The sequence below is a fragment of the Podarcis vaucheri genome, assembly GCF_965113315.1.
Source record: "Podarcis vaucheri genome assembly, chromosome: 5".
Taxonomy (NCBI): domain Eukaryota; kingdom Metazoa; phylum Chordata; class Lepidosauria; order Squamata; family Lacertidae; genus Podarcis; species Podarcis vaucheri.
Genome location: NC_138763.1, coordinates 45,212,865 through 45,239,360, shown reverse-complemented (window position 1 = coordinate 45,239,360; position 26,496 = coordinate 45,212,865). Strand labels below are relative to the sequence as shown.

Here is a 26,496-nt window from a genome sequence, read left to right as displayed (position 1 = left end):
CAGGGAGTCCTGTATGCAAGTTTAAGCAAGCCCATTTCCTTCAGAGCCTACTGTGGCAAGCAGCAAGGTTGGGAGTAGAGCAGGCAGGGCTGGTACATATAGCCCTGTATCATCAACACAGTTTGATCTTTACTATTACTGCAGAGGGCTTGATGGTTCAGCCTGGACCTTTGAATGATCTCAGCCAGCAGTTTCACTATAGCATTAAAAAGCATGGGAGACAAGACAGATTCTTATGGCACTGCATAGGGTTCCACTGCAGTCTCTCAGTGCTGTCACCTAGGGATGGGTGAATCTGTCAGTTTCAGGTCCTAATTTTTCCAGTACTAAAACGAGTTATTCACATTTCCATATTAGTATGAGATTTTCCTTTTAAAAGCCAGCTTGAAATTTCATTTTTTTGCAAATGTATTCAGTTAGACACATTTTTGCAACACAATTTCCCCCGATGTACAAGGCACAATAATTCCAACATTTTCCAGATCAAACATTTCCAAATGGATTTGGTGTTATTTTTTACAGACAGCCATAAATATGGTGGAACAATGGGGTTAGAGGACTCTGTTTATGAACTCTGGATAGGAATACGTGGGTTTTTTAAAAACAACAACAACCTTGGCATTCTTTTTTGTTTTTAGAGTGTGTTGCTAGTTGTGCGTTCTTCCAGATGTATACACAGAGCGAGAGACTCAACAGATGCATAAAGCTGTTCAGTGTTATTATTGAGCCATGGTCTAAACAGGTAAATTATACCCCAGTAACAGATTTGCTATGAGACAGGGGAACCATAATAAATATTGCTACAACCATCATCAGTGCCCATATCATAGCCCCATTTCCGGCAATGACAAAGTGCTGAGTTATTGTCTTGGCTCGAAAGGCAACGAGTTTGTAAACTCTCTTGTTTGTGCCACTTTCCCAGCAAAATGAAAAATCATTCATCATCACTAGGTAGGTACACTGTCAGAGAAAGGAGCAGAAAGCAAAAGGGCCAGAAAGACCAAACGAAGCTATTGGATGCTGGCCAGATTTGAGAGAGAGGCTAAGTGGCCAAACAGGTTGCAGGGCTGAAGTGTTAAAGGCTCCTCCAGATGAGCTATTTATTGATCATTTATCCTGATTTGTTCACAGAAAGCTGACAGGGAGGTTAGATTGTAACTGTCCAATAAGGTTATAGGACAATAAGCGTTCCGACTTACATTCACCTTTGATTTTCTTGTGGAGTGTTTATGCATCCCACACTTTTCTGTGAATCTCCCTGTCACTTTCACGACCACAAAAGTCCATTTCTTTCTTTTTGGCTCTTGGGCGACAAAGCACTTTCATCCAAACAGGCACCGATTGGAAATGAAGCAGCAAGGCCAGCCCCAAAACATTTGCCAGCACCAAAAGCATTGAAAGCAGGATCAGGTGTGACTGCCCCAATAGCATCACAAGCACAAATCATCACAAATGTGCAATAAAAAAAGACTCCAGGAGGGGCCCTGATTGTGACAATCAAAAATGTCCAAGGTAGGGATGGAGGAAGACATTTTGCCCTATTTCTGCTGCAGAAGTTGTCTCTCTGACCCACCATTACCATCCTATTTCTGCCCTCCCATCTAGGTCTCTCTCAATGCCGGGACATTCTTTCCAGATTGCGCCAGTAAAATCACCCATTTATGTGAGCTACCATAGCAACATTTTACCAGTCCCACTATATCATCAACACTCTGCACACCCAGTATACCCATTCTCGCCTTATTCCCAGGTATCTGTTGTCACCTGAAGAGCAATACATGTGGGCCACTTATTAATGCTGCTTTGCAAGCGTTGGGACCCTCACTATTGCAAAGGCCACTAAGATCAAAGTAAATGATCATCGTTTCCTGCTTGGCAGGGGTTAGACTCGATGGCCCTTGTGGTCTCTTCCAACTCTATGATTCTATGAAATGTCAGGAGGATGAAAAAGAGCATTCTCACAAGGCATAAGGGTAGATAATCTGAAGCTGCTGGGGCACTCAGCTCTGCCTAAGAGCTCCACCCACCCTCTCCACCTGCATCCCTCTGCCATCAGAGATCTGGTACCGGTAGATGGTCACATGAGGCTTTTTTCTTGGTGGCACTTAGCTTTTGGAATGTCCTTCCAAGGGAAGCTCACTTAGCCCCATCATCTACCTCCTCCTTCTTTACCCAGCTAGTGAAAATGCTGCTTTAGGATGTCTTCAGGATAAGTAACAACTGAGGGTGTCTCCAGAGACAGCCGCTGTTTTGTGGGATGGATTCAAACATGTACCAGAATTTTAAGTTTGCTCAGTCAAAGTGGATCCAAAGGCTCTGTCGCCATGTAGACAAACAAATCAGGATGAGTGCAGGACAAATGCTCATTGTAATATAACTGCCCTGCAAATAAAGCAGAACAGTTGCTCAATATAATCTGGCCTCTATGCAAGCAAATCAGGATGAATGCTTGATAAATCAGCAATCTCTGAAATAGCCTTGAAAATAGATCTGTATTATTTCCTGGCACTTGTTATGGTGTTCCTGCCAAAGTGATGTGTCTCTTTTGTTTTGTGGTTCCTTTAATATTTGTGTTTGCTTTTATTTTGTTAAATTGTTTGAGGATGTGCTTTGATATTGTGCCTTGGTGGTCTTGAGGGACAGAAAGGCAGGATGAACAATATTTTCAATTAAATAAACTGCTATCAGGACTTCTCAGCATGTGCTATGTCTGTTGTTCTTGGCTGAGAGGATAACAGAACACCAGACCAAAAGGCAATGCCCACTGACCAGTTTCTCCTGCTTTAGCCACACCTGGTTGAACCTGTTTCATTGTTGGTGTCCATTCCAAAGAGCAGAAGAGGTGTTGCACTCCCATTGCTGCATGGAAGGAGTACACTTGGTGGGCTGGTTTTGTGTGTTATTGTTGTTGCTGGCATCCATCTGTCTCGAGAGACAATGGAGTGTGCCTCTGGGTGTGAAGGCAAACTGCTGGCGATTCACAGCACCTGTTGTAGCTGCAGAGACTGGTAACTCGCAATGTTGCCTCCAGTGTTGTTTCTTCTGTGTTAGCAATGCCATAATGACCTTCCTGAGGCACAAGCCTGGGCAGCATGTACGGAGTCCTGGGCTGCCCAGATGACAAGGCCTCCCACTCTCAGCCTCACTGATGTGGTCCAAAGGAAAGCAGAGAAATGTGTTAGGCATCAGCTTGGATGCAGGAGTTGACAGAAGGAGATGTACACCATCCAACTGTCTTAGGGATTCCACTCTGGATTTTTGTAGGGTTTACGCCTTAGCTTTCATTATCCAGAAGATGTCCCACAAGATTTTTCCTCAGGTTTACTCCTGAGGCCTTTCTCATGAATGAGTATAGCCACAAAGCAGTGGGGGTTTGGGACCAGAGATTTCCTTCTGTTGTTGTTTTCCAGTACCAAGAAAGTGATGGTGTTCTTATCAAGCATCACAGAATGGGGAGCTAGTATTGGTGCATATTGGAAGAAAAACAGGGAGTTTAAAACCATCATCCAGTTGAGACTGTGCACACCTTCACCTTCTTTAATTTTTTGTACCACTTTCCAGCTCCATGGCCCCTGGGCAGACACTGGCAAAGAGAAGGAAACTTGTTGGAGAACATGTCAAAATGCCCATATGAGGTTTTTACACACTGGATTGCACACAAAGTTGCCTAGGCCAGCACAGTTACATGAGAATCCTGCCCTTTGCCACTTTCTTTTTTAAGAATGTAAGAATTGTTTTGGGAGATCTAAGTCCAGCTATTCCAGTATTCTGTCTGCGGCAATGACTGTCCTAGGGAGCTCATAAGCAGAGCATAAAAGCTGATGGCCCTTTTTCTGATTGCTCAGCATCTGGAAATCAAAAGCTCTGTTGTCTCTGAAGATGAAGCTTTAATTCGGCTCTCATAGTAGCTAATGGCCACTTATTAGGTCCATCCTTTTATGAATTTATCCAATCCTTTTTTGCAGCCATCTTAGCTGGCTTTAAAACTAGCACATCCTAGTGCTAGCTTTAAAGAACCAGCTAAAAAACAAACGAACAGCTAGCTAGTGAATATCCTGCAGCAGCCTTCCACAGCCTGATACCTTCCTGGATGCTCTTGGCCAATGGTCAGCATGGCCAATGGCCAGCCCATAGCAATAGTTTTGGCTTGGGATTGGCTGAGCAGTGGAAAGAGCTGATTGGCCAGAGAATAGGAGATTGACAGAAATGGCTGCAGTAGTTCAAACTGGAGGCTTGGGAGAATGTAAAGGTAAAGGTAAAGGTACCCCTGCCCGAACGGGCCAGTCTTGACAGACTCTGGGGTTTGTGCGCCCATCTCACATCTATTGGCCGGGGGCCAGCGCTGTCCGGAGACACTTCCGGGTCACGTGGCCAGCGTGACAACGCTGCTCTGGGAGAATGTAGAGAGCCATAAATAGTGGGGGTTGGGGGGTTGGGGGGTTGGGGGAGTGTTAGTTTGGAGGAAAAATTAATTTCTTTCCCTTTTAAACTCCATGTGATGGGACAGTGCACCCAATAAGTGACCAGTCCCCACTCACTATTTAGCAGTGCTGGACACAATCCACCCAAAGTCAAGCATTTGTCTGTGCAATCCCATACATGTCTACTCCTTTCCAATTTTTTGCTATCAAAATTCTAGCTGCCGTTGTTGCATACATGAAAGTTCTTCTAAAAATTTTGGTATTTCATTATATATGATTCCCAAAAGGAAGGCTTCTGAGGTTTTTTTGGAATGAACATTTAAAGATTTTTTAAAAGTTCATTATATATAATGTCCCATAGTTCTCTAACTTTCACACAGTTCCACCACATATGTATCACGGTACCTTCTAACTTCTTATACCTCCAGCAAACGTTCAATTTTTTATATACATTTTGGCTAATTTGGCTGGAGTCAGGTACCAACAGTAAAACATTTTCAGCAGATTTTCTTTCAGATTATAACATGCGGTGAATTTTATGTCTACCTTCCAGAGTCTTTCCCAAAAATCCATTTGGATATTATAACTGAAGTCCTGGGCCCATCAAATCATAACTGATTTTACCACCTCCTCGACTTCCCAATCAAGGAGGAGTTTATACATCTTGGATAAAGGTTTTTCTTTCTTTAATCTTTTCTGCACCCTTTCCTTTATTTTAAATATTTGGTTTTAATGTCTGTCTGCATTATTTTGTTTTTCATAAGTTCTTTTGTAAGTCGCTGTGAGTTGCCATGGCAAAAAAAGAAACTAATAAATCCAGTAAATAAATAATCATAAATGCATGGCAACCTGAATGAAGAGTATGTTCACATTAATGCCTTGAAACACAGTGAGGTCATTCCCTTACCCCACTGCATTTCAAGCCACTTTTGCACAAAGTTGTGCACTGTGCACATGAAAAGGGAGGCAGGGAGGTCTTCACTGGATGTACAGACCTTTTTGGGATCCCCACCCATGCAGCCCCCCCCCCCGGCACTCCTGTTCACTAAGCTGTCACCTGTGTTTGTATGCTCACCTGTGCCAGTGCAATGGCTACTGGATATGTTCAAATTACCACTTACTCCACATCCAGTTTTCTAATTGGATTGAAGGTGGTTTGAGAAGAAAAACACATCACACAGGAATATTTGCCAAGAAACTACAGGATCAATATGGATCGTGTGAATGCAGCTTAAAAAATGAGCAGTGCACGTGCATTGGGTTTGGAGTAAGCAGCAATGGGAGCCCCTCCAGTGCCATATAACTAGCAACAGCTGGTAGGCAGAGACCTTGTACAGTATTCAACTGCCATGTCTCCCATCAGTACCAAGATTTCTGCTTCTGCAATCTCCTCACCCTACACGTGCCTCACAGCCTCCCTAAATCTGCTCCAGAGTTGATGGAACCCCTAGAACAGATTTAGGGGCATGCAGGGAGTAGCAAGGGGAAGAATGTTTCCTTCCTCCAGCAGAAATCCTTGCACTGAGATGTTCACATAGCACTGAGGAGATGTTCACATAGCACTGATGAGATGTTCACATAGCACTACTCCCCATAGCTCAATAGCAGAGTGCACTGTTTACATGCAAAAGGTCCCAGGCAGGTTGAGTCCCTGACATTTCCAGCTACAATGGCCTCAGGTAAACAAATAAAGTAAATGATATCAGACAAATTATATGAAGGGTCTGTGCCTGACACTTTGGTTACTCTGCTGCCCATCAAAAAAATCTGGCCTGGTAGAAGGCAACTCCTTTGTTGCTCTGAAGTTGTGTTTTGTGCACATAGGTGTGCACATTAAGTGTACATAGGTACACCTTAAATTCCATGGGTGAAGCAGCCCTTAACTTCCCAGTCTCAGGAGCAGACCAGTGGTTATCAACCTGTGTGCCGATGGTCTGGGGTGCCATGGGCAACGCTGGCTTCTGTCCCTCTTTCCTTTCCTTCCCTCCCTCCTCTAATGCCCTCTTGCATCTCTGCCTCCCAAAGGCTTGCATAGCTGTTTGTGCAGCAGCCCTGGCTACAAGCTCCCCAGGTGAATGGTGCCTCTGGGGCTGGCTGTGGGGTGCTTCCAAGGCCCCTGTGGGGCAGTGTGATGAGGCACCTCTCTTTGGGGCATGGGGGAGGCAGCTCAGAAACCAGGGGTGGCAGCTGCGGCTGCCCAGAGGACTCCCAAAAAGAGGGGAGAGGAGGCTGAGGGAACACTCCACAAGGAAGGGTTTTCGAAAAAGGGCGAGAGGCTGTCAGCTCTGCATAACTGGGCTCCTGAGCCCCACAGGGGTACCACAGAAAGAATGTAGTTGGCTAAGGGAGCCATGAACTCCAAAAGGTTGAAAACCTCTGACTTAGACCTTACTCAGTGGATGCTGAGCCCTTGAGAATGTCCCCAAAGATTGTGGGGTGTAGCATTCCTGGGTGTGTTCCTCGCAGGACACTGCAGCCCCAGCCTTGTGGTTCCCAGCTGTCCTGGATTGGCTATATCAGAGAGTCCCACACATCGTGGCTCAGTTTTTAATTACAAGTGCTCGGATAGGCAGAAGAGATGGCACCCGCTGGTTTTGCATGTTAATGAGGGTGCTTAATATTCATGAGTCAATATTTTAGGGCGGCGAATGGCTGTGCAGTAGGTGCACATATGAATGGGAGTTTATCATGATTAGGCAAATCAGGAGGGAGAGCGAGCGGCAGGGGAAGGGAAGATGAATTTCTCCAATAAAATTAACTAAGGCCGCCACGGCATGCTGCTCCCCTCCTTCTCCTTCCCGTGTGCTTTGCTGAGCTCTCTCTTTCCTCAAATTTATGAGGCCAATTACAAAGATGAGCTTGGAAGTTTCTGGGAACTTCACTAAGTGCAAACGGCGCTCCCTGCTGTTCCCATCAAATTAATTAACCGAGTGCTATTGATGGCTGTCCGGCTCCGGCGAGAGATTTAGCTGCAGGGAAACGCCGGCGTAGGATTCGTGGCGAACGGCACCATTTGGAAACAGGAAGATCCTGGCTTGTGCTGCTGCCACTGGGAAGCTGCATGGCAGTGGGGTGGCCCAGGAAGAGCGGCCTGAGCTGCAGGAACCAGGAACTGCTGCTTCAAAATGGAGAGGTGACCCAGGAAATGGTCTGATGGCAGTGGTGGCTGGCGCCCATTGGGTCTGGTGGGGCAGAATGCAGGGAGCCCAACAGTAGTTGGCGCCAGAGCCAATGGCAGGCAGTGCAGGCTAATTCTTGCCCCCATCTTCCTCCTTGCTGAGTTCTACCAGGTGCAACACTGAGACTAGGGAGGAGGAGGAAGCTGGCAGGTGCTGCTGCCTCTTGGACTGGTTACAGGTAAGAAGGCAAGGCAGATGAGGGCTGGCTGAGGTTGGTGGGGCAGTGCCTCATTTGGCTTAGTGAGTCACCTTCCACTACTTGAGGGTGGAACATGACACAGATACTTTGCTGAAGCTAAGAAGGTGTCAAGGTTGCTTTCCAGCCAAATAAATGCACATGGAGGAGAGTGAAGTATTTGTTATCAACGGTAACACTTAGGTGGAATCTACACACATATTAAAAAACGTTCTGAAAGTGGTTGTTTTTTAATTAAAAAAACAACATTGAATTTTCCATAAGGCTCACCATTGCCATCTAGTGTCACATTGTATATTGCACTTAAAACACACTTAAAACGTTTTATTTGCAGCTGTATAGCTGAGTCCTTATAGTCACTTCTACCGCTCTGGATACCTATGCCCACCAGTCTAGTGTCTAGGCAGCTATTCCCAGCTCCGCCCTCTATGCAGCAGTTGCAGCAGCAGGGAACCAGTCCCCTCCACCAGTTTATGTACCTTCCCCTGACGAGCTGCACACACGCAGCCAGAGACTGTGCCTGTGTGGCAACTTCCTCTGATCATCCCTTTTCAATCCCCTCCTGGTTCTGGGAGACAGTGGTGCAGGAGAAGGTGGGGAAGCAGCTGGCCCTTCACTTGCCTAACCTGCCTTGTCCTCTTCTTCCGACCCATCCTATGCTCCAGCTCTGAAGCTTCCCCTTTCTCCAGCTCTTGCCTCTTGTCCAGAACAGTTCACCACAAATCGCTGATCCCCTCTTTCAAGACTCTAGCCCCACTTTCCCTCATGCACACTCTTCAGCATTCTGCCAGTCCTTGATAGCAGGTGATGGGCCCTACCTTACAGAGACTACAGTCACTCTGGAGACTTGTTCTATTCGTTGAGGTGGGGGGGGGGGGCTTCTCAGAGCTGCACCGGGGATAGCCTTTGCCTAAGATAGCAGATCGGCTGTGCATGAGGAATGAGGGAGAGCAGCAGAAAGAGGACCCTGCTCCACAGCCTTAGGCAGCCCCAGTGGGAGATTAATGGTCAATGCCCAGTTCATCAGAATCCTAAGGCCCTTAGCACAGCAGCCTTCTCCAACCTGGTCCCTCCAGATGTTTTGGACTGCAACAGCCCCAGCCATAGTGGCACATGAGGTTAATGTAGACTTCCCAAGAGTATTGCATGGGGTTGCGACCTTTTTAAAGAAAAGGGCTAGCAGGGGATTGGCAAAGGTATTGATTTTGGTTTCTCTCTGTCATTTTTGCAATCTTAAATTCAATTCTCCACATTTACACATCAGCATGTTTTTTTAAAAAACAAGTTTTCATGAAAATTCATCGGAATTGTAGTGCAACTTTCTCTCAATATATACTGTTGGTATGCAATGTTTCCTTGTGTAAATTTTTTTTGCAAAGCATTTTTCCTTAATATGTGTTATTTTTACTAAAATATGCATTTATATTCACATCTAGTATATACATTACAGAAGAAGCTACACGGCTGGGGAACTGAACTGCAAAATTCAGAGATGGGCAGATTTCAAAGGATAGCTGTGTTTCAGTCTGCCCGTTTCAAAAGGTAAGTTCTCCTTTAAATGCAAATTGAATCAAATTTCTCCCCCATCCTTTGGACTAACACAATGACAACAACATTTATTGCAAGGTAGGGAATGTCACCTTGCAGTATTTTTTGAAAGTGGAGCGCGTGGCTAATGCAAAGGTTCTTAAGATGAAAGCAATATGCAGTGCTGGATATATGCAGGAGCAGAAGCAGCAGTTTTCTCTGGGACTGGAGTTGTAAGTGTTGTTACTCCACCCCAGGAAGCCCCAATTCCCATTTCCTTGGGCTTCTTCGGCAACTAATCTGCTGCAGCATTTAGCTGAATTTTAATTTTCAGGATCATCAGACTCACAGTCTATGCGCAGGGGTAGGAACTTCCCAGAAAAAGAATAACCCAGCATCAGAGGCCACCTAGTGAGAGCCTGATACCCATCTTAAATTTCTGAACGTGCTTGCAGAGGCACAAACTATGTGGCTCATACCTGCTCCTAATGCCAAAAATCAGTGGAGCAAAATCAACATCTCTTAAATTCACATTTTTCCATTTGGGAAAAGTAGTAGTCCAAAAAGAGCAGAGAGAGCCTGGCATTCAGACTGGTCCTCCTCCTGATCTGGCTAGCTGCCCCTGACACTCTCCCAGAGTTGACCTGCATGGGCAACCTCATAAATACCCCTAGCGGTTAAGTGTTAAGAGTCCTCTACCTCCTTACTATTCAATGTCTACCGCAGGCCGAAACATAATTCATGATTACAGAACCTCTGAGATAGAATTCACCTGCTCTTTATGTGTTCATCCTTTTCATCCTATTTCCTAGGCTTTTCGTTTCGTTTATAACAAACTGCATTTACCAACCACTAAATGAACAAACGTACCAGAATGTGTCATGAAATTCTTCCACACCCTATTCCAGAAGGTTTCACAAAGTCACTTACAACCCACACATTATCACCCTGTGAAACTTTAACCACTTTATCCAAGGGTCTCCTTCTACAGAAGTCCATGCATTGAAGGAGGTTGACAATTATGCTCTGTGTGTGTCAGTAATTTGTCTGAATTTACACAAAACACCATGTATAATTGTGAGATGATATAATTACAAGAGACGTGGATTTCTTCCATGCTCAGCTGCACGGTGCACCATTCCTGGGCAAACATTCCAGGCTGTTCAGCCGCATCTCAGAAGTGATATTTTGATCATCTAACTTTATCTCAGCGGAAGAGGCCTTTGCACAATTAATTACGATGACAGGCAGGGAATCTAGGGGCTATAGGAGGTCATAAGCTGAACATGAGTCAGGCAGGCGATGCTGCTCCCAGAAAGGCAAATGCTCTTTGGAAGATGCCTTAGAAGCAACGCGGTACTGGAGGTGCAGGCCTGCTTTACGGCGCTTGTGCCCGCAAATGGAGGGAGAAAGCACCCAGCTTTGATAGTCATGTTGTCAATGGATATTAACACACTGAAATAAATTCAGAGGAAAAAAGCAGTGGGATGCAAGACATGCGGAGAGGTTGAAGACAATAAAACATATTTATTGTAGACAAAGGCAGATTAAGTTGGAACGTGGTTTTAAATACTTATAAGCTGCTCTCAAGGAGCGGGAATGACAGCTATGCTTCACTGTGACAGAAGAAAGGGTGAAAGCAACAGTTTCATGGTGCAGTGGTAGGTATTTAGTGGAACTCAAATAATAAAACAGAAACGAGCAATGGGACAAGTTACCGAGAAAAGTTAGGGGATGATAACCTTTCATTTTCCAAAATATTTTTCCTAACTTTTATCAGAAAAAGTATAAGAGGTGGTAGTCAGGAATGTCTTGGAATCCCTGCTTTAGAGCAGTTAGACGAACCTTTTAGAGATCCCTCAGACTAAGGTGGTGTGTATGCTGCAAAGCCATAGAAGAACAGAAAATTCAGAATAGGTCCCTGGCCATCTGAGAACTTCAGTTTTCTTCCCCTTGTTAGAAGCAAGTTTCTAGCCTATATGGTTGTGAATATATGGTTTCCCTCCCACTGGGAACCATGGGAAATTCACAGATTTAAAGCAGCTCCAGAGATTATCTAAATTTTTCTCTGGTGGGGAAAGAAACTGGAATGGGTCGCAGTTCTCCAGCATGCACCCCAAACTGCCCCAATGTGGATCACCCTCTCTAACATCAGAACTCTGCTTCCTTATTGAGAGGAGAGCTGGTTTGTCCTACAGCTCCTAAGGTGCCTTCCCAAGAGCCACAGTATTTCATGCACAGGGACTTTCCTGGCCACCGAAATAGTCCTGCAGGCTACGAAAGAGTGGAACCTTCTGAGACCATCACAGAAACATGCACTAGAGATTCTGCCTATAAAAAGGGAGTTAGCAGAACATGTCATTACATGTCCTGACCACAAGAGGACCCCCTTATTACACAATGTGCATGATCTGAATTGGGGAGTCAAGCAACTTGAATGGAGATTCATGAAAATTGCTTGTGTCAACCCAGGATAAAAAGGGAAACTAGTAGCTCTCAATGGTACAGGGTGAGCTTACCAAGGACCAAGCAAATAGTGTAAAACCCAGCCCAGAAAGCAGCCCAGGAAACGTCCTCTTCCAGAGTCCCATCTGTCCCATCTGTCTCAGCCAGCAAAGGCCACCGTCAGGAATGTTGTAGTCCAACAACTGGAGGGCCGCACGTTCCCCATCCCGGTTATAACATATGAACACTGGACAACTGCTGAGATGACAAATTTACCTAAGATTGTTCAGATTGTAAGAGGGAAGAGGAATGGTTGCTGTTTTGAGAACTGCAAATTATTGTAAATTATTGTAAATTATTATTATTGTAATTGTAAACATCAGTATAATCTTGATGTAAACAGATGTAGTTGTCATATTGTATGAATAATGTTTCATAAACTTGTGCTCATTCAAGATTGTGAGAATACATGTTCTGATGTAAAGTCAAATGGACGAAAGGTGTGGATTAGCTGTAATTAAGGAGGCTGGTGGAGCAAAAGCTTCTTCTCCCCACTTGCTCCCCCAAAACCTCTTGGAGAGGAAGCTCCAGAACAATGTGGAAGGGGGTCTGAGGAGCTGCTGGGTAGACTCACCCAGAATTGTCCTTTGCCCAAGAGGTCCCACAAACACCTGGAGAAGCAGGTAGTTGCATGGAGGAGGGGGGAACTTTCCTTCCGTTACCTTATCTTAAGATCCAAGTTATTCATCTGTCCTTCAGAATTCATGCCACCAACTTACTAATCTCAAGCACAGATCCCAGCACATCTGGATACTGTGACCTCAAATCATGGAGGTCCACCTTTTTTTTTTAGTTTCTCCTATGAAGCAATTACGTTAACTTAAATGCCATGCCAGATTGCTCAAAGTAGACAGCACTACAAGTCTGGCCTTTCCCCCATAGCTCACCATGACATAAACCGGTTGGTCTAGTTCAGGCAGCAGCTCCAGAGTGATGAGCTGCAAAGGAAGGAAAGGCTCTTGTAGCTTTAAGAGAAGAGGGGTTTGGGGCAGGTGATTCTAGTCGTGCATAACCAAAAGAGAGCAACATTTACTCAAAACTAATATTTAATGGCACAGGAGCTCATTCCTCCCTTGCCTCCTCTCACCTTACAGGTAGGCAGCATTTCTGTAGGTGTCTGTCCTCCAGACCTTTAGCAACACAGACTGAAATATTCCGTGTAGGGCATATGGCTTCTCTCTGCATTGCAGAAGTGAGGATCCGACCAGCAGGGCAGGGCTCAAAACAGGGATGGGCAACCTGGGATAAGTCTGTTGGTAGAGCACGAGACTCTTGATCTTAGGGAAGTTTTAAATGTTTGATATTTTATCGTGTTTTTAATATTCTGTTGGGAGTTGCCCAGAGTGTCTGGGGAAACCCAGCGAGAAGGGCAGGGTATAAATAATGTATTATTATTATTGATCTCAGGATCAAGAGCTCAAGCCCCATACTGGGCAGAAGATTCCCGCATTGCAGGGACTAGGGAACTAGATAACCCTTGTGGTTCCTTCCAACTCTACGATTCAGTTAATGTAATTGCACCACAACTCCCATCAACCCTGACCACTTGGTCATACTAGCTGGGACTGATGGGAGTTGGAGTCCAACAGCACCTGGAAGTCCAGAGGTTCCTCATCTTTACCTTAAGCACTGTGTTTTGAGAGTGCAGACATTCAGGAAGGAGGGTCCACTTGAAACTGTGGGACCGGTCCAAGTGTGGGGTGTATCTTTAGAGAGACACCTGGAGGAGAAGGTGGTGGGGTTGTCCTTCTGACTTACAACAACACCCATGTGAACCTGCGCTGCCAGTAAAACATCCCCAGGTCTCATTACCCTGGCAAGCATAAGCAGCATCTCCTTGAAGAGCTGGGGGGGGGGGAGGCCTGTGATACAGTGAAAATGCAACTAGTGGCTAATGACTTTGACAACTACATGTGATCTAGCACTGTGAATTTTCTCACAGGGGCCAAGTCTCCCTTCTGCTCTCGCCACAGGCCAAATCTCTGAGAAGAAGAAAAAATCCATTATAAAAGAAGATTACAGTCATCAGGGTTGAATTGAGACCCCCTCATAAACTACAGTGCAGAGGCTCCATTGAGGTTTAGAGAAGCTGCAAGTATGCTGCTGCCCCCAAACTCTTACCACCTGGTTGCCCAAGTGCCCACCCCAGTCATTGTAAAAGAAACAACACCGGGGGGGACGACCCCTTCCCTGCAGGAGCAGGAGGCTTTGATGATTTGGAGCTGTGGTTAGTGCCTGGGTGTGAATTGTGGCTCCCTGCCACCAGCACAAAGCTACTGACAAAGGGCAGGGAAAGCGCTGTGTCTTCTGAACTCAGATCAAGGGGGGAAGAGCACTAACAGGATTGTGGTCCAGCAGTTCCTCTAGCTTTACCTTTAGGCAGGCCAGGAATTGCCCTCCAAGCCGCACTGTGACCAACATATCCTACTGAGCTTGTCTTCTAAAGCAACAATACAGTAAGTCAAGATGGAGAGCACTTCAAACGCTTTTACTTTCCCATTAACAGTTCCATCACTCGCCAACAGGCCAATCCACAGAATCCTATTGCAGACCAGCACTGATCTGAATTAGTCCAATTACTGTATAAAGGTTCTTGTTCTACATCTCCATGACAGATCAAAGCGTCTATTGGCTCCTCAATAATATTATATTGGGGAAAAGGTCTCTCCCCCCCCCACCTCATACCAGATCAAGCCACCTTTCAATTTAGTTGCTAGGTAGGTTGTATTCCTTCTCCCTTTCCCCTCAAGTTCTTCACTGCATCAGCAATTTCAAATTCCTCTCTGGGAGCATTACACAGCATCCAGGCGGTACTTACAGCGAACATGGAGGCAGCTTTAGAATGCCATCCCTGTTGAACCAACCAAGGATCTAATTCATAACAGAACTTAAAACATGCTAACAGGTTTTATTGTCTTTCAAAAATCACAGCAATCCTTTGTTTCCAAAAGAACAGAGCACAAGGGGACCTTATTGTGCTGATCTCTAAGTGATACACTGCAGAGGTACAACATGGAGGTGGGCAAAGGAGCCTGTGCAGCTAAGGGGATAGCTACAGCTCACTAAGGTGTATTTCCCTAAGGGTCACCTAGTCTAACACAAGAACTGGGAAGGGCCCATGACTCAGTGGCAGAGCACCTGTCCTGCAAACAGATGGTCCCAGGCCTTCGGTTCCTAGCATCTCCTACTTAAAAGGATCATGTAGCAAGAGACTGGGAATATTCCTGCCTGAGACCCCGGGAGCCACTGCCAGTCAGAGTAGGCATTATTGGGCTAGGTGGGAAAATAGTCCGATCTGATATTAGGCGACTTCCAATAAGTTCTGACTCATCAGCTAAGGCAAAGTGTATTCTGCTGTTTACATCCTAATCAAGCCATACAGATGCAGAATGTGGTAAAGCACTGTGTCACAGTTCAGCACCCTGAGAACTGCAGCTTCATTTTTAAAAAGGGGGGGGGGGACAAGTTTCAAGCCTTTAAGGCTGTGAAGACATGTTTGAAATAGTGCAGGTAACGCTTTGAGGAGTCTCAGTAGTGTACGGGTGTTTCAGCAGCATTTCTGGGTAGATGGACCTCAGTGAGTGTATTTTTATATTGTAAACGCCCTGTGATCCTTGAATGAAGGGCAATATAGAAATTTAACAAAGAAATAACAAATTAGTACAGAATTATGTTTACCTTAGCAAAGAAGTTTGATATTTAACTGCAAACTATATCTGAAACGTTCTTGAGAGATGCTGATTCAGCCTCTTCTTGGTACTCAGAGAAGCATATACCCCAAAGTTGTTTCACTGCCTGATTCTTCTTGGTGCTAGAAAAGTACCTCCAAGTTATTCCATCCAAAGCTACCCTCCTGCTGTGTCTTCACTTCATGCCGTTTTCTGCCCCTTCCCTACTGGCTTGCTGCGTTCAGAAGCTCCCGCTCCTTTATTCACCTCCTGAAAGTACTAACAATAAGTTCCAAATCCTGAAACCATACCAAGCTCTACAGTTAGCATAAATTACACAAATAAACAATCCTGTGCCACCATTTGGGGAAGGGTAGGATTCTAAAACCTTTAAAACATTTTCCAAGGCCAGCAGCAGGGTTGGAGGGAGAATATAATTTCAGCTAGAAGAGATTAATCCTGAGATGGAAATCCATGACACTTCATTTCTTGGCAAACAAACCACAAACCCCCTCTCTTAGCAGAAAAGCAGCCTCTCCAAATAAGAGAAGCTAGCAGCCTTAAAAGGATGCTACCTTTGCAAAGGTGAATTTAAAACCCATTCTTAAAAATCTATTCATTCCCCCCACCACTCTTCCTCCGCCTTTACATGGGAGTTTCAATGTGCAAAATCGCTTTACAAATGTTCTCATTCATTCATTAAAACTGGCCAGTGAGGTAGGTTAATTTGCCCTTAGTGCCTCTCTAATGGCAATCCATTAAAAAACTGAATCCATTCAGGGCCTTGGGCTTTTCTTCCCAGTAGCACAGAGAAGGACTAGCTCCCCTTAATCACACAAGTCCTCCTGTCTTTAGCACCTGCAAGAATTTGCCAAGGAAAGCAGACAAGTCTACAGAGGCTGGAAGGTCCCAAGTGAGTCACATGCAAGCACCATGAGGGCATCCTCAAATAACTCTCTTCCTGTCCTTTGTCACCAGTCCCTCTCGGGGGGCTCCCGGTAAGGCAGCCCCAGGTGAATGAAGATATCCCTCTCGGTGGGAGTAGACAGGGCCACGCCAGGCACTGTTTTGAGGCCACCGGCTCCACGCACCACCCCACTGCTGAGGGCATGCTCCGACAGGCTCATGCCCTTGGTCTTGGCCAGAGCTCGCATGGAGCGGTTGAAGTGGGCTGAGCCAGTGAAGTAGAGCAGGGCACAGGCAAACTCACTGTAGGGCACCACAATGATGTCAAGGCGCCGGTGGCGCCGGCCCGGTCCTGGCAGACGACAGACCCCGAGGTATTTCTTTTGGCTTCCATTGTCTTCCTGACTCACCAAATCATCTGTCAGGAAGCCTGTGGGGAAAGGCACAAGTCAGGGAGTTTGGCTGGCAAAGTGCCTGGAACATGTGCAGGGGATGGCGATCAAGATGATCTGGAAACCAAGCCTTATGAGGAGCCATTGAAGGAGCTGGGTATGTTTGGCCTGGAAAGCAGAGGCTGAGAGAAGATGTGACAGCCATCTTCAAATATCTCAAAGGCTGTCACATGGAGGATGGAGCAAGCTTGTTTTGCCCTGCTCTGCAGGGTAGGACCTAAACCAATGAATTCAAGTTACAAGAAAGGAGATTTCAACTAAACATCAGGAAGAACCTTCTGACGGTAAGAGCTGTTCGATAGTGGAACAGATTCCCTCAGGTAGTTGTGGGCTTTCCTTCCCTGGAAATTTTTAAGCAGAGGTTGGGTGCCCATCTGTCATGGATGCTTTAGTTGAGATTCTTGCATTGCAAGGGGTTGGACTAGATGACTTGGCGGGGGGGGGTCCCAATTCTATGATTCCTTCAAGGATTGTTTTCTGTCCCCACTTAGTGGTAAGCCTGTGCTGGAGGGCCCCCTGCTTGCTAGCATCAGTACTGGGCTCCTGGCTCACCAACATGATTGGTAGGGAGTCTCCTGGGATCTGGCGGATCGCTGTTAAGTACTGGCCTGATTCTGCAGGGGTCTTCTTATGCTCTTATCAAGATTGTGCGTCACCAGGACAATTCATGGTGTTCAACATACAGGAGACCTGAACTACCTGATCATGATCAGCATTCTGGCCTCTCAAAATATATGTTCTCTCCTAAAAGAACATCTGAGACATAGCAGCTAAACCAGTATCTTGGAGAATGGCAAGAGTAAAGCCTTTCACCAAAATTTGGCTAGAGATAGTGCCAACATACAAGGGCAACGGAGCCTCTAAGAGCAAAGAGTCCAAAATGTGAGCAAGAAGCTAATCAAACCTGCTATATTTATTAGGTTGTAGCCTCATATTTACAGTACAATAGGTGAGAAGAGGCTCTGACATTCATACAGAGAAGTATGTCAAGAAACAGAATCACCCATGTTGTTATATTATGGCAGGCACTATAAACCATTCCTTCTTATAAAGTCCTTCATGCAGGGAGCCCAACTATCTACACGGGGGGCGGTGGCGGGGCGGGATGGCTCCTTCCAAAGAAGTCCCAGATACAGGCACTTTTAGTGCTAAGATGAACTGCCAAGACGAGCTCAACATGGCAGTGCCAGATACACATTCTGGATTCCCATTCTGCTGATTTCAGAGTGGTGAAAAGGTTCAACAGTGTGACCCCTTACCCTGCCCTGCCACATTCCAGCCCCACAAGTACCCTCATACCACTTTTCCGGAGGCTATCAAGCAGCTTGCTGAACACTCCTTGGTGCGAGTGCCCATCGGGGTGAGTCACCAGCACGTCCACATCCCCACAGGTGGACTTTTCCCGCCGGAACGAGCCACACGCAACACACACCAGCCCAGGATTGATCAACAGGGCTGCTTCTCTGACCTGCAGTGAAAGACAGTGTAGAGGAACGGGCAGAGGCGTAGTTGCTGATTTCAAGTATCTTTCCATTCCCATCAACTGTGGTGATTCAATTACCCCCAGCAGTGTGGGTAAAACAAAACAAAGCATACACCATAATTCAAATTCTTTTGTCAAAACAGCTGAATTCTTTTGCTTGTATGAATCATTAAATCATTAAATTTATTCGGCTTCTGATGGGCATGAGGGAGGGCAAGGAGTCCAGCCCTTTCGCAACAGAAAATTGTACTGAGCCCGACTGGGGTTTGGGAGTTTACTGTAAATGTATCTATATTCTTGCAAATTTAACTTCAAACTCTCACAGTGGTGATAATGAATGCTAAAATTCTCAGGATGCTGAATTACATGAGTTGTTATGTATGCAGGTTAGCTAACTTGTGACCCATTTGTAGTTTGGGTGACAGATGACAATAACCCTTCCAAACTATGGGATGTTACTCTGCTGCATAGGCGCCGACTCCATGGGGCCTGAGGGGGCCCGAGCCCCCTCAAAAAATTGTTTGGGGGGGCTCAGCCCCCCCAATAATCTTGGGCGCCCCTCCAGCAGAGCGCCGCCGTCGAGCATCAGCCTTTGTGGCCTTACCTGCCGCGGCGTCCGCTGCACCTTCGTACCTGTAGAAGCACCCGAGCACCAGAAACAGCGCGAGGAGCCCCATGGTGTCTGCCGCCTCTCCGCGCGTGAGACAGGGGATCGCATGCACACGAACCAAGACACAGCACGAGCCGGGAGGGATGGGGGCACGGTGCAAGCGGGCTCTACCCAGGGCAGCAAGCGCGGAGTGGCATCCCTGCTCCCCGGCGCGCCTCCCTCGTCCTGCAAGGCGCCGCAATGCCGAAACCCTCCGGCTGCGCAACAGGCGCTCACTTCCCGGGAGGGAGCCCTGCTCTCCCCGCCTCCCTGTTCTGCGGGGCGGGCGGCCCCCGCCGAGGCGCCTCTTGGCACAGAGACAACTACAAGCACCCCCCGTCCCGCGGAGTTTGCTTGGCCAAGGGGCCAGGGCAGCCGTGCAGGTTGCAGCAACCCTCCTTCCCCAAAAGGGCAGCCCTTTTGCTTTGTTTGCATCTCTCGCCGCGCCTGGGAATGCCGCCGCCTCACCCAAAATGTCAAATGCTTGGAAATTCAGCTCACCTTAAAAAAATTAAAAAGTATTGCCTGCTTCAAGAGCGTGGAGGGGAATAACTAACCTGCAAGCAACTGGGGTGGGAAGGGGGAAATGCAGCCTTGCATTATGGAAAGAAAATCTTTAAAGAAAAACTTTAAAGAAAAAAATCTTTAAAGAAAAACTTTAAAGAAAAAATCTTTAAAGAAAAACTTTAAAACTCACTAATTTTCATCTAAAATTTAGAAAACTTCCCGGGGCAGGACCCCGGTATGGGCCCCCCCAATATTTTTTATAAGTTGGCGCCCCTGCTCTGCTGCATAAACAAAACATTCTGTCCAAAGCTGTAATGAAGCAGGTTGGAAAAGAGTGGGACCTGGGACCTTTCAGCAGAGAAGGGTGGTAGCAAAATATGTGACACAGCAGAACCAGTCCTAAAGTCACCAGGACATCCAAAATTCATAAGGGATTAGTATTTTGGGCTGGCGTAAGGCTGGCTGACCCTGGCACTCTCCTCCTGCAGGGCTGGGCCATTTCCCATTTCATGGAAGGAAAACTCTGAAGAGCAAAATGTCCTGCTGGTGCAGCAGCCAAACCCTAGACTGCTGGAAATCACATCCCAGTGGGTGGGTGCCCAAAGAAGAGTCCCTCGCCCAAGAGCTTCTCTGCACCAGCATACTTCTGATGGCTTCGTTTAAAAGCATCGCTTGAAGGTGATTTCAGAATTCAGGATTATGGGTATCACGGTGCCAATAATCCATCTTACTAAACAAAGACGTGATTGCTGGTTCAGAACATAGAGAGTGGCATGGGTAGAGGGAAAGGAAGCAGTTGTGGGGCTGGGCGGTGGGGGGGGAGGGTCTGAGTGCTCCTTGTCAGTCTCCAGGATCATCCTTCATTAGTGAGGGATAAGCTCATTAACCTTTGCCCTGCAACATTTGGGAACAGCTTTCATGGCTTTTCGAATGCAGATCTGTCCCTCTGCATCCTCAATTAAGTTTTCTTGAAAGCAGCCAGCCCCACACAGCACCTTGGGTCTCAGACGGACAGCAGCTAATCCCCTCATTCTCTTGTCTACTCCCTGAGGTGGGCAAGAAATGGGTAATTCCATCAAACCCACAATAGGTCCACTCCCAAGGGCAGGGGCTCCCAAAAGAGCTTTAATCCTGTGCAAGGAATGATGCCCTACCTGGCAACGATGCATTCTTCAGGGGCAGGCACTGTGACTGAGTGACAGCATCATGCTGCCCAGTGCTGCCATGGTGATTTCAACGTACAGGAGAAGCAGTGATAAAGGATCACGTAACTTCAGCCTATAAGCCAACAACTTGCAACCCGAAAACAATTTTATGAACTGCCTATTGGCTTCTATGAGCACCATCCTGATCAAACCCACAAAAGGAAGGGAGACCTGTTCAGAACGTTAGAAAAGCTCCCTTTCCCTACCATGGGGGGCACCACAAAGATTTTCAAGGTGTTTTTGCACCACTGCTCTGCCATGATGCAGTCTGAGGGTCCTTTTAGAGAAAGACTGGCCTATCAGGTTGGGAGCTTGCAAACAAAGGGGTGAGAATTGCTGGTTTGTAGCAAAAAAAAACAAAAAAACCACCAAAAAAACCCACAGGTAAGATTTCTAGGCTCTCTTTAGAGCTGGGATGAGGAACCTGAGGTCCACCAGATGTTGTTGGGTCTCCAAATCCTATCAGCCAATGGTCAGGGATGATGGGAGCCGGAGTCCAACCACATTTGGAGGACCAAAGCTTCCCATCCCAGTTATACATGTTTGCAGAATCTGGTATGTGCCAAATCGCCAACCTGGAGAGAGGAAAGGCAAAACAGGCAGCAGCTTTGCTCATCATCCTTCCCCTTTGAACTGCCAGGAAGTCCAACTATGTGGGACCTACCAGAATCGTGGCTGCCTCAAGAGCTGATTTGATGAGGTGTGTCATGTGACCTGTTAAGCCTCGACATTGCCCTGCCCACAGTCCTCACAGGGGTACTCACTGTCTGCTCAATTTGGGCAGCTTCTTCACGTGGCATGCGCTCCAGCAAGTCCTCATAGTGCTTCAAGCCAATGGCCTGCTGGCTGGTGAGGGAAGCCTTAGTGCGAATGTCATCCAGAGTGCGGAAGCCCTGCCCAGAGGACACACGGGACATGTATAAAGTTCCCTCCTCTAGCACATTAGCAGGTTTTTCCATACCAGTTTCAGCAAGGAAACTAAAGAATTAACTCACATATTGGGTCCTTGTAACGATACCATAATACAAGCAAAACTGCAGCACTTGTTGACAGCAGAGGAGAGAAAATTACCTGCTGGTACCACATCTGAGCAGTCTTGACTCCTGCTCCCCAGATATTGGAAAATACTTCCAGCACTGACACACTCTCACTGATGTGGTCCAGCTTTCGAAGGTGCCCGCTCTCCAGGATCTCCACAATCTTTTCTGCCATCTGCTTCCCAATTCCAGGGATTTTGCAGGCTTCCTGAAAAACAGCCACAAACAGACAGTTGTCCAGAAAAAAGGCTACAATGCTGATTTAATCTAGAAATATCAGCTGCTTCCAGCCTGGAGATGACTAGGCTCAGCTTGGGCAGGGGGGAATTGGTTCTTGACTCCTGAGGGTATCTAACACAGGCCCTCCTTTCCAAGAATCCACCTTCCTAAATTGGGATTTAGAAGTCTATGAATTTTTTGCAAATAAAATCTGATCTTTACTCTTTGACTATAAGATTTTTCTGCCTTTCTCTCAGTGCAGACAGAGACTTCCTCTGCATTCCTTTTAAATGACCAGAAGCATAGTGTAGGCTTTTGCTAATTTCATACTTAAGAAATCTCTCTATACGGTGGCCCAAGTAGAAATGGAATGATGCTGCCAAGCCCAGGGAAGTTAAAACACAAGCAATTTGGACCTTACAACAATTTGGACCCATTGTGCAACAAAGCTGCTGGCTAGCCACACAGGATGCAGTGCAGCCAGGAGTTGCAACTGTGAGGAAGGAGAAGAGAGGCTAGTTGCTCCATAGACTTAATGGCTGCTCCCAAGAACAAGGATTTGCTTTAGAAGAAAAGGATTTGCTTTAGAAGAGATCTATCTGAGTTACCTGATAAGAGGTGATTGGCTTGTGGTAGCTCTTGAGGGCGTTTATGGCTTTTGAGTAACCCAGAGCCCTCCACTTGTCCCCTTGGACAGAGTAGGCTTTTGCCAGCTGCTCCAGCTTCTCTGTAATGCTCTGGTTGTGATTAATTTTCTTGCTTGCAGAGGAGTGGGCACAAACCCACTTGCTAGTGGGAAGCGCCACAGAAGAATCTCCTGGCAAAGTGTTTGGGTCTTGGCCTGACCTCAGTGCTTCCAGTTCTCCCAGAGTGACAACAGGCTCTTCCCCTTCAGTTTCCTCGTTGTCCAAGATTGTCTTTGGAGAGAGGTAGAAGAGGAAGCTGTGAAATGTAGCCATTACTTATGTAAGCAATTGCAAGGCACTGGCTCATAATGCACCAAAGGCAGGGAGACTCTGAAACATTAAAGGGGATTGGTAGTCCCTGTGAGATCCACCACAATCGTTAGATAGGTTGAGAGAGAGAAAGAAAAAGCATAAGCTGTACTAACAGTTGCCTATAACATGTTCCTCCCCTCAGTTATGATGATCATCTATAAGAAAGCATAGCTGGCAGAGTCCCTGCAGTGACCATAATGCTATGGATTCATATAACTTATGAAGGTGGCTTTATTTTGGAGTGGTGGTGACGAGTGAGCATGAATAAAATGTCCCAAGTTACAGCAACTTTAGTGGCACAATTTCCTTTTGCTCTCTACTTCAGGCACTAGGGGGCAACATCCCATTATGAACATACCAGGTATTCCATTGACTAGTAGAAAACAGAAAGAATATAATACTTAAGAAGTTGAACAATAACTTACATTCATTACACCTCGTGGTCAAGATGCTATAAGGAGCACATTGTAGTCAATATGATCTTTTTATGTTCTGACTTTAGGGTGCTAACACTGTAACTAGTATTTTACTAGCTTATTTTAATATTGCTTCAGAGTTGAGAAAGATTAAAATTCAAGGCAACTGGACATATAGAGCTTTTACACCAGTGTATATTTTTGCCAGATTCTCTGAATGAAGAGGAGACTTGGCATAAATGAACCTCAAGGCACTGCCAAACAAAGACAGCAGCAGAATAACACACATACATTCTAATGCAGAAACAATCTGCCAAAAGCTCCTTCTACATTTTCCTATTTTTGTAACTTTTAGGTGGTCTGGAGTGAAGCTTGCTAGAAAAAAACATACTCAGAGTAACCAAAGGAAGCACATGTTAGGTGCCCAGCTTCTACAATGACAGCTCAGCATTTGTTTAATAGAGGCAAATTCACTCCTTTCAGAAGAGAAAAATGGCTGTATCTGTAGACTCCACCTGCTGAATTTGTTGCCAACACACACGCCTCGTTCCAATTACAATATTGTTCCCTAATTCTAAGAGAAGCGTGGCACTTTTCCATCTTTGGAACAAAGAGGTGTCAATCATGTCCACACTGACAGCAGTTCTCTAAGATTTCAGGCAGGGTTTTCCCCCTGCCTTACCTGGAGATGCTGGGGATTGAACCTGGGACATTCTGCATGCAATGCAAATGCTCTGTTACTGAGCTACAGCTCTTCCCCAATAAAAACCCTGGCATAACCTACAAAAATGCTCAAAAGCACAAAAATGGGAATCCGCTAAGCGGGCTCACCCCTTTAACTTCTTGCTGTCCTGAGGAATTTGCTGCACTACAGGGAGTGCTGGAAACCTCTGCCTGAGATTCATCCTTCAGTGCCAGGACTGCACTCTCCATCTGAGGCTGGACCATCACGTCATCCAGAAGTTGTGATTGCTGCTTTGAAGTATCTGACACATCCAGATACCTGCCAAGAATCAAACATACAGCAAGGTGCAATCACTGCTTCTGAAGGCAGCCATTCTATCCATTACAAGAGTGTGAGAAAATTGAAAAGAAATGAGGAATTCAATTCTCTTTCCTCTGTGTCCATTCCCAAAATAAGAAATGGATTTCCACATAAAACTTGCCACCACATGCTGAAGTAAGAAAGGCACCTACTTCTCTGGGATGAAGAGGCTGTAGCCAGTAGTCTTCAGGATCTGCTGTGCTGCAATACAGGAACTCAGCCAGGATGCCTTCACCAGTTGCAATCCCTGGGGTAACTTGGCTAGTTTGAGAAGCCGGAAAGCTCGGTCACAGTCCATGCCTTCATCCACTATAACATGTGTCACATCTGGGGAAAGATGGCTGCAGACAATTCCCCCATTCTGGACGATCTGCTTGCGGAAGATCTCAGCCCTGGCCTGGCCAATTCCTGCTTGCAGCACATAGGCAGTGATTGGCTCCAACCATGCTGCTAATGAAAGCCAGAGAGAAATAGACTCAGAAAAGCAAGAGTGGGCTTCATGTCTTATCTGAGTGATGGGAGTCTTGACGGCTTGAAGCCATAACTAGTATGGAGAAGACCAGATCTCTTGTAGCACACAGATAAGACTTCAAAACTCAGTGCCTCCATTTGATTGGAACCTTCCAGGTTTAAGTGATTTTTCCCAAAGTAAACCACTTGCACTAACAGCTAGGCCATAGTAATCTCAGGCAGAGCAGGCCAGGCTGTCTCATAGCTTCACATGGCTGAGGAAGCAAACAGAAAACTCACCTTGCTCATTCTTGGTTTCTTCTTTCAGTACCTTTGTAGGCACTGCCTTCTGTGAATCATATCTGATCTTCTTTCGTTTGGGGAAAGCTTTGACAATTCCTTGGGGCTCCATGGAACATGGATGCCTCCTTCCCAGGCAGGAGTAAGCAGTCTTACTGAGGAAGATGGTAAAGATTGCAAGAGTTTGAAGTGACTTACAACACAAAGGTATCTGTAAACCTGAAATGAAAATCAAGCTATCATATGTCCCATGACAACAGGTGAAACGTAACCTTACACGCAACTTTAGCTAGAGGTGGAAATGAATGAGGTGCAAGACTCTGACATGCCAATAGGGTAACTTCAGTTTCTAGGGGGCATGCCTTAGCTTGTGATCTACCTTAATGACAGAGAATCCTCTAGCAAAAGGCACTCCCTATGTTAATTCAGTTGTGTGTTTAGAGCTGGCCATTTATTTTTCTGCAACAGGTGAAAGGCCCTGGTAGATATCCCACCAAATCATTAATAGGGTCTTATTCGCCTCAATTTGCAAAATGTGGTACAGCCAAAGACCAATAGACTTAGTGCTTCATAGCAGTAACATAAGGCCACCTCCCTCAAGAATTCCTGAATACACACCAGCTCCACAGATGCCACTTTTTATTTATATAGCATCCTCAGTGTGCATGGTACTTTACAGAGTATGAGGGTAGGCCCCTGCCAAGGGGAGCTTTCAATTTAAAATTCAACTCAGGGGAACAGTTTGGCTCCAGTTTTTTTTTTAAGGGGGTACAGGGCAGGCTGTCTTCACTGGAGCCCCCAGCACAAACCAAAACATACATTCCAGGATCTGCTGCCTCGTGGGCCCTCTAGTGGTGATATTCCTGCAGCCACCAGCCTCCCCTCACACTTATCCACAGTGGCACTATAACAGGCAAGGTCCCAAGCAACCACTCAGTTCCTGGCCCATTACAGAGCTGTCACCATCTCTGAGAAGGTCCATGACAGCACGCAGGGAGGTGGTGGAGAAATTATCAGCCTCCTCCTGGGTCACCTGTTGCGGTGCTGCTGCAATGGGCTGGGAGTAGAGTGACTGCTCAGCAATTCATCCATTACATCACTGGTGTCTCAGACAAGCTCACAGGCAAGCCTGTGAAGGGTGCAGGATGCTGGTGACCACAGCAGTGCTGCCACTAGGGAGTCTAAATGGTGGTGGATACAGAGCATCAATCCTGGTGGCCCTGCTGGGGCCCTGAGAAATAAAAGTGGAGGCCAGGATAAACAGGGAAAGAACACACAATTGTTTGAGTTGCATGTGCTTAGGCTCAGTTACAGCCTTAGTTGCAGCAAGGCA

The 26,496-nt window shown here is 46.3% G+C and overlaps 1 protein-coding gene across 6 annotated transcripts in view; it reads right to left on the bottom strand.

Moving 5' to 3' along the window:
• The window catches only part of POLL (DNA polymerase lambda), a 125,842-nt gene that overhangs the window by 98,539 nt on the left and 807 nt on the right, over window positions 1-26,496 (bottom strand). For 2 of the 6 annotated variants that reach the window (XM_082223456.1, XM_082223455.1), the window contains exons 1-9: window positions 26,197-26,337; window positions 25,164-25,318; window positions 24,566-24,863; window positions 24,200-24,371; window positions 22,563-22,871; window positions 21,770-21,943; window positions 21,463-21,591; window positions 18,154-18,322; window positions 16,707-16,832 (exon numbers count right to left, since the gene is read on the bottom strand). In XM_082223456.1, coding sequence (XP_082079582.1) covers window positions 16,707-16,832; window positions 18,154-18,322; window positions 21,463-21,591; window positions 21,770-21,943; window positions 22,563-22,871; window positions 24,200-24,371; window positions 24,566-24,863; window positions 25,164-25,318; window positions 26,197-26,255 — 1,591 coding nt within the window. In that variant the 5' untranslated portion in view covers window positions 26,256-26,337. Of the gene's footprint in view, window positions 1-14,716; window positions 16,833-18,153; window positions 18,323-21,462; window positions 21,592-21,769; window positions 21,944-22,562; window positions 22,872-24,199; window positions 24,372-24,565; window positions 24,864-25,163; window positions 25,319-26,196; window positions 26,384-26,496 lie in introns of those variants that run through there. The other 4 variants (XM_082223457.1, XM_082223452.1, XM_082223453.1 and 1 more) reach the window with 4 other exon arrangements.